The sequence below is a fragment of the Ascaphus truei genome, chromosome 3 (assembly GCF_040206685.1).
Source record: "Ascaphus truei isolate aAscTru1 chromosome 3, aAscTru1.hap1, whole genome shotgun sequence".
NCBI classification, from domain to species: Eukaryota; Metazoa; Chordata; class Amphibia; order Anura; family Ascaphidae; genus Ascaphus; species Ascaphus truei.
In genome coordinates this window covers 72592442-72613606 of record NC_134485.1, presented here as the reverse complement: position 1 = coordinate 72613606, position 21165 = coordinate 72592442, and the positions used below count along the sequence as shown (strand labels likewise).

At 40.0% G+C, this 21165-nt stretch overlaps 1 protein-coding gene across 1 annotated transcript in view; it reads left to right on the top strand.

The window, feature by feature from the left end:
* Positions 1–21165, top strand: part of LOC142491549 (pyruvate dehydrogenase (acetyl-transferring) kinase isozyme 3, mitochondrial) — a 68978-nt gene that overhangs the window by 33182 nt on the left and 14631 nt on the right. The window contains exons 4-8 of the mRNA XM_075594271.1: positions 1995–2179; positions 7384–7473; positions 8342–8419; positions 10049–10125; positions 19577–19678. Of these exons, the coding sequence (XP_075450386.1) occupies positions 1995–2179; positions 7384–7473; positions 8342–8419; positions 10049–10125; positions 19577–19678 (532 nt within the window). The remainder of the gene's footprint in view (positions 1–1994; positions 2180–7383; positions 7474–8341; positions 8420–10048; positions 10126–19576; positions 19679–21165) is intronic.

Below are 21165 nucleotides of genomic sequence, written 5' to 3'. Positions count from 1 at the left end.
AATTGGTGCACTTCTAGAGAGAACAGGGCTCAAAGGGGTGTGCCAGAGCCTGTTTCAGAAGAGAAAGGGGGTGTGACTTTATAAATGGTTGCTATAGAAACAAAACTTGCTTGATACATTATAATACAATAAAAATGTCATTCATAGCTTTTTTTGTTGTTTTTTTTTTGTTTTTTGTTTTTAAATGCTACAAGTATTTTCTCATAGTACTGACTGAAAAATAATAAAATAAACAAACATGTAGAATATTGCTTGGTCTGCAGCTTTAAAAGGAAACCAGGAGAGGGATTTCATCTGGAGCTGGTGGGACAGATTTAGGAGAGAGTAAAGTGATTCCAGCAGCAGCCTTTAGGATAGATTGTAGGGGAAACATGTGAGAGATGCAGGAAGGCCGGACAGTAGAAGGTTACAATAGTCGAGTTGGGAGAGAATGAGGGCCTGTGTTAGTGTTTTAGCAGTAGTGTGACAAAGGAAAGGGCGTATCTTTGCAATGTTACAGAGGAAAATATTACAGCTACTAGGGGATACAGAAGGGTTGAGCCTACCATACAGGCTCTGGTGGCAGCAAACATTAACATCTCTGGGCACAGATCAAGAATCTCTGGCAATGATGTACCCCATGACGTGACCTATTTGCAGGAACCTCCTCCACCCTCCGCAAACCTCATATTCCCTCCGCTAATGCAAGAGTGGAGGGGGAGAGAGAAAAACTGCATGCCAGAACTTTGGGCTCACTGTGCACTTCCCCAGTTCCCTGACAGACCAGATTGACACAGACGCATTAGAGGGCAAAGTATACAAAGATGCATGAACGTTTGTTTTTCGGATACCTCCTGGATTGGCTTGTATTGTCACTTCAAACTAAATCTCTGCCATGATGAATTATTATTTTCTTGATTGTGTCCAAGGAGTTGCTCTGATACTTATACATAGATTGTAAGCTATTTGGGGCAGGGTCTTCTTTAGCCTTATGATGTCCTTTTTACCTATGGCACTTATTCCCATTGTTTATTGATTTATCTTGTATTATCATTTTGTAACTACTGTACGCACATTGTTAGAGCTATATAAATAGAATTATACATACTTCTGAAGTCTATAAATAACTAGAACTGCAATTAAAAACCAGCATCTGTGTAAGACCTGCTATATAATTTTAAACCTGAAAAGATTGTATGACTATCTTGGGTCTAACTCTGTTTCACAATTTAACAGCCTAATTTCAAAAAGCACCAGAGCTATTATCATAAAATCCATTCAGCTACTGATCGGCGGTTAATTACAGTAGCAACAGAGGAAGGAATCCTTCAGAAGCTGCAATGAATCAGCAATGTTTGTTTTTGTTTTTTGTTTTTCTCCAGATTTACAGTATCTAAAATAAGAGTTGTTGAAGTTTCACTTCCTTTAAAGGGACTGAAAAAGATTTGTATTAAGTGTTATCTTCAATGAACAAAATTTAGATTCTAATCTTTACAAAACTGCAACTTGTGTCTGGAAAAAAATCAAGCTCATTTGTTCTTTTTAGGATAGACACTTGCACCTCTAGAAAAGGGGCCATGTATTATAGTGGTCGGGTGATAATGAATGATTCAGTAAATAAATACCCAGGATCTCACGAGCTTTTTGTTTCTTTGAAGAACCTTTAAGAACGATGCATACATATTTGAATCTGGAGAAAGAAAGTGATATTGCAAGAACCCAACACCTCTTTTTCAGAAGGCATTAAAAGATCTATTTATCAAAGGCTCCAGGCTGCAAAACTGGGACAAAAAAACTGCACCAGATTTAGATAAAATAACAAATTCCCACTGAAAGCAACAGATTTGTTTCCCCTTTTGATGAATCTAGTGCAATTCTTTCACACTGGTTTTATATTTGGGAGACTTTGACAAATAGACCCCTTTGTTATAGTGGGATCCTGTTTGTGGGTCGTCTATTTAAATGCAATGACTATAGTCCGCTTACAATTAATATTTCTGTTCCCCTTTCTTCAGATTTTTAAATATTCTTATACAAGTGAGAAACCGTCACAATGACGTGGTTCCCACCATGGCCCAAGGGGTGATAGAATACAAGGAAAAATATGGATTCGACCCATTCGTCAGCAGCAACATTCAGTACTTTCTGGACAGATTCTACACCAACCGAATCTCTTTCCGAATGCTTATTAATCAGCACAGTAAGTCTTTTGTCTCTTGTATTCGTAGCACACACCCTACACACCACAGCTTACTCATATGCCAGGAACACTGGGGCTTTTTTTATTTAGATTTTGAAACATCACATCGTGTGGGGTGAAAGTTCTGTGTGAGCTAAACATTATTGGAGATGAAGGCCAGAAGCATAGCCAAGGGCAGTAATGCCATGTATTGAGGGGATTATTAATAGAGGCTAAATTTGTTTACATTTATTTTAATACTACAAGCGACAGAGAAGCCCAATGCTACATCCAATATGACAGAAATACACAGTAAAATACTTATATATTCTCTTGAAAAAGGGTCATTTAGTTTAACCCTTTGGCCAAAGCGTTGTAAGCCTGCGAGCCACGACAAGGCAGACACCTGTTCGCAAGTCCTAACACTACCAGATAAAATACTAATATACCTCTATTCGGATTAAAATTCTCATACACCTCTATTAGGAGGGAGAAAGACCACAGTGGGTCTATATCCAGCAGAATGAAAAAGACCTGCTGACTTGGGAAGTGGGGAGGGGTGAGCTTAAAATCCTGGGAAGGAGGGGTCACTAACCTCCAACAGCTGAGACAGATGAAAATAAGTTAACAAACAACACACAGAACCCCAGAAAGCTCTTTTTAGGAACCCCTGAGCTCCCACAAAATATATATGTATATAAGTGTCAAAAAGGAGAGCTAATGAGCGTGGCAAATGTAACATTTATTTTAATAGCTGCTTTTACCAGTTCATATTTGTGGGTATTCATAGGCCATTAATGCTCGGGTATTAGACCAATGCAAAATCTTGGTTTCTGATTTACTGTGAATGTAGCTTTGTTGTATGGTCTGATGAAATGATGGTGTAAAGATCAGAAAAAGACGTATTAGTTTCTTAGTGTAGTGTTTCTAAAAAAGAAAGCAGTGAGGTGTTAAAAGCTGTGTACACTATACTTTAATTTTATGAATAGATCTATGTTGGTCCCTTAAAGTTATCACATCCTAAAATGGATCTAAATTACTCTAAGCACAATAGGACTACTCGACCTACTTTCTGACTGTATTAAATCTTTATAGAGCAATAGGGTAGCCCCTGCTACTGCCACGGATAAAGTGAATGGTGAACGGTGCTTTGGGTATGAGCACAAGTAGAAATGAGATAGAACCCAAATGTACTCGAGTGCTACATTTGGGTTCTTTCTCTATCTCATTTCTACTTGTATTAAATCTTTAGCCTACCATAACGTCTGTCGTAGAGACCAGACTTATTACACAGGGATCACAAGTACCAGATAAAATGAGAGTTAAATAAACTGTTTATTTTGGCGGAAGTCAACAGGTAGCAACACAATACAAGAAATACAGTTGCACTCCCCAAACTGGGGAAACCTGGTTGAGATCTCCAAGCTAGCTAGGTGCTGGGTGCTGCCGAAGCTAGCTTACCCAGGATGTCTTCCATGAGTGGTCAGGATATCCCAGTAACTATCTAAGGAGTCTCTTGACACTGAGACTACCCAGGAATAACTATGGAGCTCTGATGGGTGTCAACTTACATAAACCCTCTTGGCTTCCATCGAGAAACATGCAAGTCTGGGTGCCTACCAATCAGGAAAGAGATGGATAGTCTTTGTGACACCAATCAGAACTCGAGTGCTCGTCTGAGACAGATATATCAGGGCCGGAGGAGGTGACCGTACTCTAGGACAGCCCATAGAAGCATGCTTGGGAATATGGGAAATTGGAACTGACCAATGGGGAGAAGACCCAGGCCCCAATTCTTTGTCTGCTCCATACCTCCTGCAGGGATAGGCTCCACGTTTCCTGGGAGAAGACAATTACACTTGTGAAGTGTAAGTCTTCTCCGCAGGTGTTCCCTGAGCACAGCACCTGGCCCTGGACAAATGATGGCAGTTGGTTTCATTGTGAGCTGGCCTTGCTAAACTAATCAAAGGCCCAGCACACAATGAATCCCATATTAATAAACACAACACTTACAGAGTCTTAATTACAAATGCAAACATCACACATTGACTTGCAATAGATGGCTAACCTCAGATTACACATTATGCCTAGGCTGGCATCCATGTTATGGTTTAAGATGACTACTGAGCCCCATGCATTTGGTCACCATCTTGACGGGTACGGGCAAATAGCAGGTATAACCTTTAATATACAGTGCCAGGCTGCCCCTACCATCACAACTGATAAGTACTGAAGGTTATTACTTCTGCACTCCCAGACCTTTCTGATGGTATACAAGTGGTAAGGATACTGTCTCTGATATAAGACAACCAGGGTTGAGATCTAATTACATCTTCTTGTGACGAGTCACTTTACTGTGCTGTGCTCAAAGAGGCATCAGTAAGGCTTTGGTCCCGCTGCATTGGGCGGTGTGCGGGGCCGCGTGCGCGTTACTCACCATCAGTGGTATCCTCTCGAGCCGGTCCCAGTCCCCCCTCGCTGCACGGCTCACTACGCGCTGTGATGCGTCAGCCGCCAGGGGATGCAAGAGAATTGCGATCCCGAGCGGTGACGTGGTGCGCTGGTGAGCCAATCAGCGGCGGGGGCGGGAGCTGTCAGAGCTTCCCCCACCTCCAAAAGGTAGGGGGGGAAGTGAGAGAGTGTGAGAGAGTGTGAGTTAGTTTACCTTCCGACAGCAGCATCTCCTGCAACCCGGGAGACCGACCCCCGCTGCAGCCATCCGCTTATATGAAGTCGACCTATTTCAGCGTAGTACAAAGTTGGGGTAAGGACAAGAACAAAACAGAAAATACACACAGCTTCAGAAGAAGACCGGTAGCTTTGGGTTTTATCAGCGTAAAGGTTGCAGTGAAAACCAATTAACTATTAGTTTGTCCAGGGACGTGGTGTACAGAAAAAAAGAAAACATATGTCCTAGAACAGAACTCTGGGGAACACTATCATGGAGTGAAGAAGAGGAGGTGCCAGCAAATGAATCACTGCAGGATATACAAGAACAGAACCAAGAGAAGCCAGTGCCATGAAGGCCAATGGAATGGAGAGTATGGAGTAGGCGAGCGTGATCGACTATCAAAGGCAGCAGAGTGGTCTAGCAATTCTTTATACGTAAAACTGCCCCTGTGAATTTGCATCGAGGAGATCATTGGAAATATTTGTTGGGGCAGTCTCTGCAGAATACAGATTTTGAAATGCATCAATGAGGGAGTTAAAGGAGAAAAAGGGGATTGTGATTATAAACAAGACGTTCAAGTTAGCGTTGTAGAGTAATTTTTTTCTCCTAAATGTGTAGCTATTGAGTCTCGTACTCATTGTGTATCTCAGGAAGCAACACAGGTCAAATATTTTTTTTTTTTTATCAGAAATTTAGTTGTAGCGTTTAAATCTGCAATCCTTTCCCCTCCTCCTCTGAACTGAAACTGAAGTAGTAACATCTGTGCACTTTCCCTAGTTCCATAATGTATGTTTTATGGAGTGGTGCCCAAAACGGTACTCAATATTCTAGGTGTACTTACTAATGCTTTATATTGGGGCATAATTATGCTTGCGTCTCTTCCATGCATTACCCATTTAATGCATGACATTGGGCACTATTGCTAAGCCTGCTGTCTACAAGCCCTCCTTCTCCATCAAAGATTGACCTAATTTTGCCCCATTTAATTTGTAAATCGTCTGTATATTCTTACTTCCCAAATGCATAACCTTCTATTTATCAGTCTTAAACCTCATCTGCTATTTACCAACTAAGTTTCCAGTCTATCCAAGTCCTTCTGGAGAGAAATTACATCCTGCTGTGATTGTTACTACCTTAAACAATTGTGTCATCAGCAAAGATAGAGATTTTGCTCTCTGTGCCAACCTCAAGATCATTAATAAACAAGCAAATTAAAAGCAGGGGTCCCAGTACCGATCCATAAGGTACTCCACTCTCGACTTTAGCCCAACTGGAAAAGGTTCCATTTATGACAACCCTCTGTTGTCTGTCCTTCAACCAATTTACAATCCAGGTGCATATATTTTTACTGCGTCCAATTCTCTTTATTTTGTTCACCAACCTCTTGTGTGGAACCGTATCAAAATCCTTTGCAAAATCTAAGTACACCACATCAACTGCATTACCCTAGTCTAAATTCCTACTTACCTCCTCAACAAAAACTAATCAGGTTAGTTTGGCATGACTTATCCTTCACAAATCCATGCTGACTATTACTAATTATTTTGTTTGCTATTGGGTATTCCTGAATATTATCCCGCACTAAACCTTCAAGTAGCTTCCCCACTATTTATATCGGGCTGAAAGGTCTGTAATTCCCCGGTTGTGATCTAGCTCCCTTTTTAAATTTAGCACCACATCTGCTTTACTGAGCCTGTGGAAATTGAGTCCTTGAATATTAAATGCAACGGTTTGGCTATTACTGGACTTGGCTCCTTAAGAACCCTTGGATTTATGCCATCGGGGCCAGGTGATGTATTTACTTTAATTTCATCAAGCTGCCTATGCATTTCTTCCTCAGTTAACCACTTGTTTGTTAATATAGAGGTTGTGGCTTCCTCCTATGGCACTATTTTTGCCATTGATTCCACCCTGGTAAATAGAGAGGCAAAGAATGTGTTTAATACCTCTGCTTTTTCCTTATTCCTAATAATTTGCCTGCTTATCTCACACTGAAAGGGTCCCATATTTTCTTTTCTAATATTTCTGTTAAGGTACTTAAAGAACTTTTTAGGGTTGATCTTACTTTTACAATCCTTTTTTCATCTTCAATTTTTTGCAAATTTGAATACCCTCTTGCAACTTTTGTCACATACCTTATAATGCTGATATTATGCCTCCGTCCCTTCTGACTTAGACTCTAAAACCCTGCCTCTTCCTTTCTATTTCCTCCCCTACACTACCTGTTTATTTATCCACTTTCATTTATTACCCAATGGTAAACACACTTATCTAACAATGTTTTAAGGACTGCCCATTTATCATCCACATTATTCCTGTTTTATTAAAATCTGCCTTTCTAAAATGTAAAGTCTTTGTTGAACCCATGTAATATAGTTTTTGATAATTTATCTGAAATGAGACCACTGTTTCCAAATTTTCCCGGACTTGAATTTATTATTTGTTATTATTTCTACATTGTTCAATATATTATTATTATTTTTTTATTATTTTTTTTTAATTAATTTGATCTTTTTCTAACACATGTGGAAATGTTCCTTTTTTTTTTTTAAAGCTCTTCTCTTCGGTGGCGACAGAAATCCTGCGCATCCCAAACATATTGGCAGCATTGATCCTACCTGCAATGTAGCAGAAGTAGTGAAAGGTAAGAGGCCCTTTGCTTTTGTCTTCACCTGTGTTGAAGAGTTGTTTTTGTCTTCTCATATGACCCAATAAGGCTAAAAACAATCTTACTTGGGGACAGAGTAACTTAGGGGGCATTTTGATTCCGTAAAAGCTAAACAAAACAAGCCACATTAATCAGATTGTAATCTCTATGGGGCAGGGATTTCCTTTCCTATTAGAAAAAAGAAATAAGGCCGCACTGCAAAGGTAAATAGGATTGTGATGTGATGTGTTTGAAATATAAAAGGGTCTTTCTTTTCTAAGGCTATATAAAATTATCCCAAAGAAAAGTGTGTGTGTGTGTGTGTGTGTGTGTGTGTGTGTGTGTGTGTGTGTGTGTAGCAAATGGAAATATTAACGAAGTATGTGTGTGTGTAATATATATTATTTACATAACATACTACTGTGTGGTGCATCACATGTCAACATACATATATATTTTCATATATCGTAGACACATAAAATAGCCTAGGGCCCTATTCAATAAGCTCCAGAGAGCGTGCTTTGTATGTATTGTGACACGTTGTGTTTTAGTAGAGAATTATTTTGATTAGCACCTTTTCCTGTCTCCGTTTAGGGAAAGTGTCGTTGTTTTTTTTTCTTTCACTATAGCAACGGGGCAGAAAATATACTTTTCTGTTTCTTTGCTAACAATTTCCTTTCCTGTATTCTTGATTTTGTGTTGTATGTTTGTTGTATTATAATTCCCTATATTTTATGATCGCTTTTGAAAAACACTGCATACATTGTTGGCGCTATAACAAAATATATATAAATATAAAACTAAACATTACCAACATAAAAATAAGCAATCACGTGGTTTTTTTTTCCTTTTCTTTTTTTGGCAGATGCCTATGAAACTGCAAAGATGCTGTGTGAGCAATACTATTTGGCTGCACCAGATTTGGAAGTTGTAGAGCTCAATGGTAACATTTTCACTTCAACAATTGAATGCAAATAATTGTTTGAGCCTTATTACATAGGCAGGACTGGCGTGTGATTGAAGTGGGCAACATTGACTGAGAGAGGTTGTTATCCAACACTGCCGTGAAACTGTTTCACCGAGCAAATTTCCCAACCCAGGAATATGTTCATTTCATAGCTTTTCTCAAACTGTATGTTGTGAGCACAAGGTGTGGGGACGGGCTCTACATATCCCCATTGAATGCCGCCTTTGCACAACCATTTATTTGCATAATCCTTTACCTCTACAATCCATTTGAATGACGGTATTGGTAATATAACACAATCTGAATATTCTAATCCCAAAATCCATTTTAAAAGGCAGGGTGTGGCTTGATATTTTTTTTTTTATATCCAGTTTCATTGGGGGTAACTTATTAAATGGTGATGGTGCTGATCTGGGCACTATCGCACACACACTCCCAATGACGTCAGCAGGAGATTCCATGCGCTAGTGCCCCCATTTGCACTTTTGCAGCGTAATGAATAAGCCCCGTTGTCTAGGATATTTCCATTTAGAAGAATCTTATAAATATGAAGCTGGTTGGTGGGTGGATTGAGTAAACATCCTGTGTCATGGAGTCATTGACCGGGAGTCATGAACTCGCGTTGCGGAACATTGCACCGGCTCTGGCTAACTTCCATTCGAGTCAATGAAGGTTACCGCAAGCTCGAGTGCAATGTCCCGCATCGCGGCTTCATAGCTCCCAGCCACTGTGTGTTTATCACTGTGCCATTAATAGCATTACAACTTAAATATGTATGTATGTAGGTCTTTATTTATATAGTACAGTTAATGTACATACTGTACCGCTTTACAGTAGTAATACATGTGACAGTCCTATAAATAACAAATAATACAAATAACAGATCATGGGAATAAGTGCTTCAGACTTCAAAATTAACATTTTGGAAGAGGGGACCCTGCTCCGAAGAGCTTACAATCTAATTGGTAGATAGGAAGGATGTACAGAGACAGTAGGAGGGCGTTCTGGTAAATACTGCTATTCTGTGTTGTACTGGCACATCATTGCAGCGACAGCCGTAGTAAACATTAATATGACTGTCACAAATAATGACCATCAACCCTAGGTTCACTGCTTAAAGCTGCAGACCAAGCAATATCCTACATGTGTTTTTTAATAAATCTCTGTACTAGGAGAAAAACTTGTAGCATTATTATTTTAAACAACTCCGAATGACATTTTTAATGTATTATGTAATGAGCATTTTTTGTTTCTATAGCAACCATTTACAAATTCACATCCCCTTCCTCTTCTCAATTAAAAAAAAAAAAGCCCATTCCAAATACATGTATAACGCTCCATTCTTGTCAGTCTTTCCGAGTTGTAGATCTGTGATAATTGTCTTGTAGTTGTTAAACAGTATGAAGTAAGATGCGTACATAGGTGTAAAATCATTAACAGCACTAGATGACTATTTTACATTGACTTTGCACTAGCACCGTGTAAATAAGATACAGTGATGCTAGTAAAGAAGAGCATTGTGATGAATACACAGTAATTCCACACACCGTGCAGAAAATACTTAAAACGTTAAGTAATTGTTGTGTTCTATTTTTTATTTTGTAGCTAAAGCTCCAGATAAACCCATCCAGGTAGTTTATGTGCCATCCCATCTGTTTCATATGCTGTTTGAGCTGTTCAAGGTAGGTAGTACAATAAATCCCTTTTAATTCCTAATTGTACATTAGGTTTATTTTTATAAATAGGTACTCCGTGAATTATGTTCCATTTTACTTGATGTATCACATTTGCTGTCTTTGCAATTCATTTTGAAAGAACGCTTAAGAATGTCTTGCCATTGGGTCTCAAAAGGAATGGAGAATAGATCCAAAGAGAGCGCAGGTGCACAATAAGTACCTATAAAAAGTACATTTATATTAATAACTCCCCCAAACTCATGTCCACAGATAGCAACCAGTATAAGTAACCCAAAAGCATACATTCTCATACATTTTAATATGCAATACCTTAGAGCAGTGGGTCCCAACCTCAGTCCTCAAAATCCCCAAACAGGTCAGGTTAAGCACATTCCTAGTTGAGCACAGGTGACTCAATGAGTGGCTCAGTCATTTTGTCTGAACCACCTCAGCTGAAGCAGGGATGTCCTTAAACCCTGACCTGTCTCTGTAAGTTCTCCCTATTTACCAGTTTGATTGTAACCTCGTCAGGGCAGGTATTCATTTTCCTAATGTCTTTTTATGTCTGAAGCACCTATTCCTATTATGTCTCCTAATATTCTGCCATGTGTATTACTGCTGTAAAGTACTATGTACAGCAGAGACTGCGACTATTCTAACACAAACCAGTGGCAATCGCCAAAAAGACCCAGGTACATTGAATGACACAAGGAGCGGGCAGGGAGGTAAAGTGCATTCCGGCCAGCAGGTGGTGCTGCAGAGCACACACACCCCATCTATACATCATATATGCATCCGCACACACCATCCATACATCATATACACACACAACATCCATAGATCATATGCGCGCACACCATGCATCATATATATACACACACAGATATAGATAGATATAGATATATATATCGATATAGATATATATAGAGATAGATATATACATGTATATGTATATGTGTATGTACACACACAGATATATATGATGCATGGTGTGCGCGCATATGATAGATAGATAGATAGATAGATAGATATATCTATCTCCAACCTCACACTGAGACCCATTAAGGTCGTAACGGCTGACTGTGGGTGGGTTTACTGGCTATGCATCTTAACCCAGGCTGTGCTCAAAGCTGTGAAATGCAGCAAGCATAAGCTTACAGGGGACCATGTTATATAGTTTTGAAGCAAAAGTTGCCACTGTGTGCTCATTTGCATGTCATTTCCCAGAATCCATTGATGCAGTGGAAGCACTGGGTGAAAGGCAGGGTTGGAGAACTGTCTACGACATGCAAATGAGCATACAGTAATATTATATATATATATATATATATATATATATATATATATATATATATATATATATATATATATACATACATACATACATACATACATATATATACATATATATATATATATATATATATATATACAGAGGCGGCACACTTTATTCTTACTTGGCTAGTGCCACAAACCGGGAGATTTCCCGGCTTGCTCATTTTTTTCCCTCGGCGTGCGCGGTCACGCTTCATCGGGAGCCCTGGGTTCCTCTAATGTGGGGGATGGCAGTGTGGGGCTCCGGTGGATCCGGAGAGGGGAGTGGGGTGCCTCGATCGGAGGACCGATCTTCCGAGGCTCCGGCACGCGCACGGGAGACCTCGGCGCGCGCGCCTGGTATCTGTCGCGGCCGAGACCGGGAAAATGTTAGAATAAACTCTGCCGCGACAGTATATATATATATATATATATATATATATATATACCCACTCTCCTACCAACAGCACTCCAGATATTAAAAAGAAGGCATTTTATTTGAGCCCTTAAAATACAAAACTTAAAACAACCGTGCAACATTTGGGGAAACGCGTTTAGGGGGCGTGAGGCTGTGAAATTTCCATCCTGTGTGTGTATCTGGTATGCGTCATTATTGTGCTATTGTATGTGTACGGAGCTTTCTCATTGTATAGTGTATAGCTTGCATCTGTGTATAGTGTATGGCATGCATCTGTGTATGGTGTGGGGGCCGCCTGACGTTTTGGGCCAGTTTGTTGGGCTTGTACATGCAGGCCTGTTGGGGATTCTTGAGGACTAGTTGGGAACCAGTGCCGTAGAATTCAGTCTATAATTGCATTAGGGGGATACAAGCAGTACATAAACGGCACAGCTGGTGGCTGTTTATTTTGCCAATCTGTTCAATCCGTCCCTTATAAATTATTGTGCACCTGCCATCTTCTATCCATTTTGTATTTATTGTTATGATGTTTGATGCACATAATATAATAATTATAATTTATTTAGAAAACATCTTTATGTTCCATAGCACAGTAGGGCGCCAAGTAAATAACAATCTAATTACAACATTAACATAGACTGGTACAGAAGAGAAGCGGGGACCTGCTCTGAGGAGCTTATAGTCTAAAAGCATTGCAGCAGTTGATTTAAAGAAGCTCATAAACATTCTAACAAGTAACTAAATATTGGTGAGGTAACATTTCCTGTTAGTATCTGGCAGACACTGGAAAGCAGTTCCGGGAAGGAGTGAGAATAAGTAAAGGCATCTAATGAATGGTCTTCCCCCATTGTTACCAGGACAGAATTTTTAGTGCTGGCAGTTCAGTTATTAGAGGCGGAGATTTAGAAGGCAGCGTTCTTTGTTTTGTGATGTAATAATCTCTGTAAAGAGGCAGGGCTGCCGTTCTGTTTCTAGTATCGTAATTGATTTGACAAATCTAGGATGGATGCTTCTGGTCTCCGGAAAGGTGGGTAATCTTGGCGTAATGCTATGGTAGATGTTACAGAGCGGTCTAGACATTTAGCCGCTGCCAATCAACTGGCGGAATATTTACCCACCGGCCGTTTCGCCGCAAAGGTAAACCTTTAACCCAGGGGTAGCCAACTCCAGTGCTCAAGAGCTACCAACGGGTCAGGTTTTCAGGGTATGCCTGTGGTCTGAGCCACTGATTGAGCCATCTGTGTTGAAGCAGAGAAATCCTGAAAACCTGACCTGTTGGTAGCTCTTGAGGACTGGAGTTGGCTACCTTTGCTCTAACCTTCACTCCTTGCTCCCTAATCCCCTAACCGTACCCTAAAAAGCTTAAGCGCTTACCCTAAAATCCGTAATGCTAATTAACGTTAGTGTACTTACCTTAGCGGTAGCTAAATGTCTGCGGCGTGTTGTCCTATTCCGGTTAAAGAGACTGTCTCTCCTAGGACTGATATTGAATAAATTACAGTACATGTAGGTCATTGGCACTAAAAAATAAAAAGCAGATGGAAAAGGTCATTTTAGAATTTTTTTAAAACTTTTACCATTTTTAACAGTCCAATTACCGTCCATTTAGATTTTAAATTTTTTGCTTTTTGTCCATTGTAAAATAATAATGACGTCATTAGTTAGTAACGAACTGACCAGCATAAATGATGTGGCCATTTTTCACATAATACAAAAGAAAGTGTGTAAGCTGGTTTGAATTTTCTTAATAAACCCAATTTGTTAAACTTTTGGTCCGCTCTGTGGGACTACCACTTTAATGTATAAATATAAAACGAGTAATGTTTGAAAGGTTTACAAGGAACAATTGGAGAAGAATTCCATATTGATACATTTTTTTTCCGAGTAAAGGAACTTTCCTTCCTGCAAGTTTTTCATGTTGATTTTTGTATTCTTTATGTACAGTAGTTGAAGTTCCACTGGACCACTTACACTCTACCTTTATTTCATAATGTTAATACTACTGTATATGTTTAATACTTATGCAAATGATCTTGGCTAATTTTGTACAAAGCACAAGAAACGCCAATGTAAGTAACCATGCTTCAAAATGTTTATTTGGACTTCATGTCTAACACTGAAATGTCAACCACCAAGGCCCCAGATCAGTGAGGTTTGGGAGCTTTGGACAAAAAAATGATTTTTCTAAATAGAAAATACTGATTTCCATTGAAGTTTATTACACTGCTGATGCACAAAATCAGTGAGACTGGCCCAAAATCGGCATTATCCACAAGAAAATCACAGGGAATTGACAGGTCTGCTTGCTTTAAAAAAAATGCTGATCATTGCAGTGATCATGACTGAATTAAAAAAAAACATTTAAATATCACGGTGGTGCCTTCGCCATGGGTAGCACTATTACACAAAAAAGCTGACAATGCCAACTTTAAACAAATTAAGCTGATAAGCCACGTAGTCTCGGCTACTTGGCCAAGCCCAATACCTACTCTAGAATGTCAGCAATTATAGATAAAATAGGGAACATACTAACCATGAAGAAAGTCACAGCACGGGTCAATGTCTCGACCAATAGTTTTACCAAGATCTGGACTTCATGAGTAGAAAAACATTTCCACATACAATTTGACAGATCAACTTTACTACTCTTTACCGGGCGACCTACACACAAAAAAGTCAAGAGAATAGGCCATCATGTGAGATACATGTCGTATAGGTTGTGGTGTGATCTCAGCCGAGATATATTTGGTGCTCACCCCTCTTCTGTTACCAGATGAACATATCTCCGCCACCCCTGTGTTCTGTACCCCATCCACTGTCACCCCTGCCTTAATTTTTTTGGTTCCTCACTCTTCGACCATCCCGTCAAATAAATATGTTATAACCCAGGATGGAAAAGATGGTAATATTCTGTGACTAATATCCCCACCACGTTTTTCTGTTTCCCCTTTTATTTAAATAACCAATAAAAAATATAAGTTAAAAAAAAAAGAAAAGCCTTTACTACACAAAAAAGAGTAGTGAAATATTTGACTAACAGTCTTTCTCTGTAATCGAAAACTCTTAGTGTTTCACAAATACAGAAGTGATTTTGCACCGTTCAGCATGTTATTTGAAATTGTTGGCCACATAGATGCAAGATTAAAATGTAAAGGAGTAGTTAAACTTTTCTCTGCATTTTGTATGCTTGCACTAAAAATAAGTTGCGTTACATGTATGAAAAGGAGAACATTTTTCTCAACGTAATTGCTTTTTGGATTGTGCACATTTTAACGGAATAATCTGCAGAATTTTATTAACATAATGCATTTTTCTCTATCTAGAGTTCAGTAAATGTTGTATAATGCCACACGTGCTTATTGCCGGGTCCAATATCATTTATTAAAATGTATTTGCAAAAAGATGAAGGCACGGAGTTGCCATAAAAAAAGACCATGCATGATTTTAAACAGAACGTATACTGTATGCCATATAAACTCAATTTGTATTGTGTGTGTGTGTGTATAGATATATAGCTATACATATATACATACATAACGAATAAAAAGTAAGCGCTTGCTAAGAAATTCGAATAGTGATTAAATATAAAAAGAACAATTCCTGTGCTCCTACCAATTAGTCTAAAATAAAATAATAATCTCATGAAAAAGGGTATTTTGTTAAACCCTTTGGTCAAAGCATTTGTAAGCCTGCATGCCACGTCAAGGCATACCCGTAATGCAGGTACCTATGGACTAGTGTAAAAGCACAGAATGGGTTAAATAAAGCATGAGCTTATGTGAGTAGTGCAATTAAAATCTGGCTAATGCTAGTATCATACTTACCTTTACTATAGAGGTAAACTAGGTGCACAAATTCCCTGGTGTGAATATAATACAACTTACACATAAATATCTCTCTGTCAGCCTTACACATTCACCTACCATTCAGTGGAGGGTGATGTCCAGACTGACACTGGGGTATATTATACCTGCACTCATTGGAAAATTGGTAGGGGCTCATTAAGGTGAATTGTGTAAATCCAGTGTTATGTAGGGTGTTTATGAAAATTCACATACACACTCCATGATATATACTAACCTGAGTGTGTGTGTAGGAGTGTGACAACTAAAACACAGTGTATAATAATATAAAACAATTCATACAGTGATTGATGCAATAAAAGTCCATATAGTTTGAAAGTCCATATGATAATATTACTAAATAAAGGATATAAAGTGTCATGACAGGTCCGCAGCTTCTAAGAGGATGAACCACATCCACGCTCTGTTTAGGAAAGGGAAAAGCAAGGCGCGTGGCGCACAGCGTACATCTGTGTTGCCATTTATTATCAATGTAAAAGTAGCACACTCACATGTTCTAGCTACACTTGTGAGTGTGCTACTTTTACATTGATAATAAATGTCAACACAGATTTACGCTATGTGGCACGCGCTTCTTTTTTCCCTTTTCTACATACATACATACATGCATACATACATACATACATACATACATACATACATACATGCATACATACAGAAGCAAGCACTTCAGGACTTAGAAAAATAAATGTTGAAAAAGTACAGGTAAACCCCGTTATAACGCGGTCCTCGGGGTCCACCCCGAGACCACCGCGTTAGTAACGGGGTCGCGCAAAAACAAAATGGCTGACGCATCATCACCCTCCCCCCCCCCCGTAGCAAACCTTCACCCCACGGGGCAGGAGATGGGAGCAGGGATGTCCCTCCGGTCCCCGCTTCCCCCGGTCACCGCGTGACAGCCCGCGGGGCAGGAGATGGGAGCGGGGATGTCCCTCCGGTCCCCGCTTCCCCCTGTCACCGCGTGACAGCCCGCGGGGCAGGAGATGGGAGCGGGGATGTCCCTCGGGTTCCCGCTTACCTCTGATCCCCCCCCACGTGCCCGGTGCTCCCGCTGCCTGCATGGAGGTGGTAGCGGGGGGTTTCTTCTCCCCACTGCTGTCCTCGGCGCTCCCGCTGCCTGCGCGGGAGGAGGGGGGGAGAGGGTGGTGGTGCTGGTCGCGGCCTTTCCTCTGTTCCGACCCTCCCCCCCCCCCCCCCCCCCCCGTCTGTGTAGAGTGAGAGAGAGTGTGTGTGTGTATGTATATATGGGAGAGAAACTGTGTGTGTGTGTGTGTGTGTGTATATGTGTGTGTGTGTGTGTGTGTTTGGGGTGTGTGTGTGTGTGTGTGTGTGTGTGTATATATTTATGTGTGTGTGCAGTGAGAGTGTGTGCAGTGAGAGTGTGTGCAGTGAGAGTGTGTGCAGTGAGAGTGTGTGCAGTGAGAGTGTGTGCAGTGAGAGTGTGTGCAGTGAGAGTGTGTGCAGTGAGAGTGTGTGCAGTGAGAGTGTGTGCAGTGAGAGTGTGTGCAGTGAGAGTGTGTGCAGTGAGAGTGTGTGCAGTGAGAGTGTGTGCAGTGAGTGTGTGCAGTGAGTGTGCGCAGTGTGCGCAGTGTGTGCAGTGTGTGCAGTGTGCGCAGTGTGTGCAGTGTGCGCAGTGTGAAAAAAAACGGGAGCCACGTGAAAACCGCGTTATAACCGATTTGCGTTATAACGGGTCGCGCTATAACGGGGTTTACCTGTATCATGTATTGTTGTCATTAGTTTGATTAAGTTATCTCTATCTATTATTAGGATTTAGATTAAGATCCAATAACATTGAATGTTTAAAATATGTGAAAATCCCAAGTGGTTCACAAACCTTTTCGTGTGTGTACACATTTTTTTCCTTCCCTTTTTGAAGTTCCCAAATACGATTTGATGGCTAGCGAGATTTGAAAGTTGCAATCCCATTCCTATTCCCCCTACTAGCACGGTAGAATCACTAAATATTAAGAATGGTTGAGCAGTGCATTCTGGGAGAGAAAATGGCAACTGCAGAGTCTCCGTTATACATTTAGATGTGGTGTTTTGGGCTAAGACCATGCCATATTTACCAAGGGATGTTACTCCACAAGACAGGTTCCGGCGCTAGAAAACACCATTGGAGATGTCTTCCATCTCCAGGAGGTATATTCTGGTGCAACACCACTTGCTGTATGAAAGAGTGACCAATTGCAAGTACTACCTTGAGAACCTTATTTATTTACTATGATCTGTTTAGCTCAGAGCTCATTTTAGGCAGAATTGTACCTTTAACAGCATCTTCCAACATTTATGTTCTTATAGTTTCTACACAATTGTTTCCAAAACAAATTAATAACAGTGTGTATTGGAATCCGATTTGGATAAAATGCCTTATGATAATTGTTATGAATTATTTGTATCGCTATCCTCAATTTGGCTACAGTTCAACATGGTTACAGAATGATTGGCTGCTATAATAAGGGATAACACTACTTGGGTAGTGGAAAGCAGCGAGCATTTAATTTCATAATAAAAGATTGGCAGTTTCCACAATGATATATTGTAGTGCCTTCTTACATGTAGTCCTGAGCAACAATTTTAATAATAATTGGGCATTTAAATAGCTACTTGATTCAGACGTTAAGCCTATTACCTAGTTATTTTACTTTTATAATTGGTTATCATAGTAACAGAAAGTAGTAATTTTAACTCGGAGAAGACTGGTACCATTGAGTTCAGTCTCCTTGAGGTTGATGTGCAGTGCTGTAATTATGTTGATCCAAGGAAAGGCACAGAGAAAAATGTACTAGCAATAATAGGCTCATAGCTCAAAAGGGGCAACACATTAGGATGCTGACATTTGCACCTTGGCACAGTGACACTTCCTTCTACATTGTTTGTAAGGTTAGGTTCTTTGAGGTTCCTTGTGCACAAGAATAGAAAGAAACAGGAGCCAGAAGTGGAACACACAGGATTATGTGCTCCACCTTTTTTTAATTGGGAGCTAAAGGTGCATGATTACGTACAGTAGCTGTCCAAAAAACAACTTGTTCTGAAAAATTTAACAATCCAGTAGGCTTCCTTAAACTACTGTAACCATGCTAAAAGCAAAGATTTGGCTTCTTTTGTTTCTCTTGTTCTTTATTACAAATTGCTTTTTTGGGGGGGCTCTTCAAATAGGGGAGTCCTTCAAATAGGGGAGTGTTTGTCATTCAAGTGGTTTCATTACTCTTCAACCACCCAGTCTTTATCGGAGAGCCAATAAAGACAAAACAAGGGGCAGTTTTGCTGGTAAACGGGAGTACGCAGAGGAAATCAAACCCCTCCCATGTTGTAGCTCAAAATGTTTACCAACAAACTTAAAACAAACGATTTACAAATACTTATGTTTCAGATTTGAGTAAAAATGTAGAGAGAAAAAAAAAGGCAGCAATCGCCCATTGGTGACCATTTCAACTTGTTACTGCCATTGGTATAATTTGATTTTAGGCGTGATTGCCCCTTTAAATATTGGGCATAGATACTCCACGTGAGTCCTCGAAAGTACTATACAGTCATTTTGAATTTCTCTGAAGGGTTAAAGGAAATTTGCTTACTTCTAAAGTAAACCTGGTTACTAAAAATGACTAAACACTGGGGATTCGGACAACCAAGCTATCGTTAAATATCTTTGCATGTTATACATTGCAGACCTCACTCTTGTTTCCCAAGCTTATCCCTTTAAGTACAGGAAGACTAACCCCACCCAAAGTACCAACAGTCTTTTCGATCACGTAAGGTGGTCCCTCTTCCGTTCCGACCACATTTAGAGATGTTAAGTGGACTGCGAGGAATATTTGGGATAATACATTTTGTGGGTGGTATATCTTCCTTACTCCAGAACTCAATGAGAGCAACCGTAGAGCTACACGAAGGCCGTAAGGAAGGCTTCCCATCTGTGAAGACACTGGTCACGTTGGGCAAAGAAGATCTGTCTATAAAGGTAAATCCTATAATACTTAAGTAATAATCCCAGAAGAACAGGGCATTACTGGGCAATGATGCCCTGGCTGGAAGAGTTGAAGGCGCGAGGCACTTTCACCCAGCCTGTTCTGAGGGGATTATTACTATTATAGGCTTAATGTAGGCTTTTGTCATAAATAATAGATACTTTTGTATAGTTGTTTTAATTAAAATAAAATGGTAAATACATTAAAGCACCGCCTATATACACTTACATTGCAGCTATCTATATCCACAAAATGCCGTCCCCCCCTGTGTACACACACTGCAGCCCTACACACAAACTGCTGCTACACACAAACTGTAGCTACATCCAAACTCTGCTGCTACACACATACATACAACACAACTGTACCACACACACTGCAGCTCTACACACACACACATACACTGCAGCAGACACACACACAAACTCTGCAGCTACACACACACACACACAAACTCTGCAGCAGACACACACACAGCAGCAGACACACACACACACAAACTCTGCTGCAGCAGCATATAGACACACATTAGACACAAACTACAGCTACAAACAAACTCTGCAGACAGACTTACTTTGCAGCTACAAACACACACTCCCTCCTCAACTCAACGGCTCTGTGCATGGAGGGAGGGAGAGGAGTCCCTGCTCGGCTGCTGCTTCCTGACCAATCCCCTGCCCTGTCTCGGAGCTGTTCTGAAAAAAGGAAAAGCTCATTGGCTAGAAATAAACCCTTTGCAAGCTGCCAAAAATTCTGGGTGTTACTGAATGAATAATGCCCAGAATTGTAACCAACCAGAGAGCAGGGATTTCAATAATGCCCGGAATTGTAAAGCTTTAGCCTATAATTTGAGGTAAAACATTAAAGGATGTTAAAACAGAGTCTTCTCAAGAATGATGAGCAGCAACTTAAAGATCATTGCTATTTACAAAATTTACTATATTTAGTACTGGTACTTTTTTTGTAACTTTTTTTCCCCTCCATTTTCAAACATAGCAATAATTTAAAACCCATGTTCATTTGCTAAAGATTATGAAACGTAAGTTTGTTTGAAAATTGCCAAAATAATTGTGCGTTACTGAATATTGCTTCACAGCCCAAGTGATCAAGTCCTGTGAGTAACACCATTCAATGGCAGATGCAATCAAATTGCCTTTAAAATAGCAGTGGGTGCTGTGCCTAGGTTCAGGAAATTATACATCTGGATTTTTTTTGGGTTGTTAAATCCCAATTAATCTTATTTTAGAAAGATTTACACAGTATGTATGCTCAGTGATATTGTAATCGCCTCTCGTGGGTGATCCTGGTTTAAATCCCAGTATCTGCTCGCCTTGTATCTTAAAAGACACTTTATCTGCCTCTTCCCTCTAATTTTCGTAAAACATACAGAACACCTACAAGTTCATATTGAACCCCCAATATAACCACAACATATATATAAGCATATAAGTGTCACAGAGGAGTGCTACTGAGCATGGCA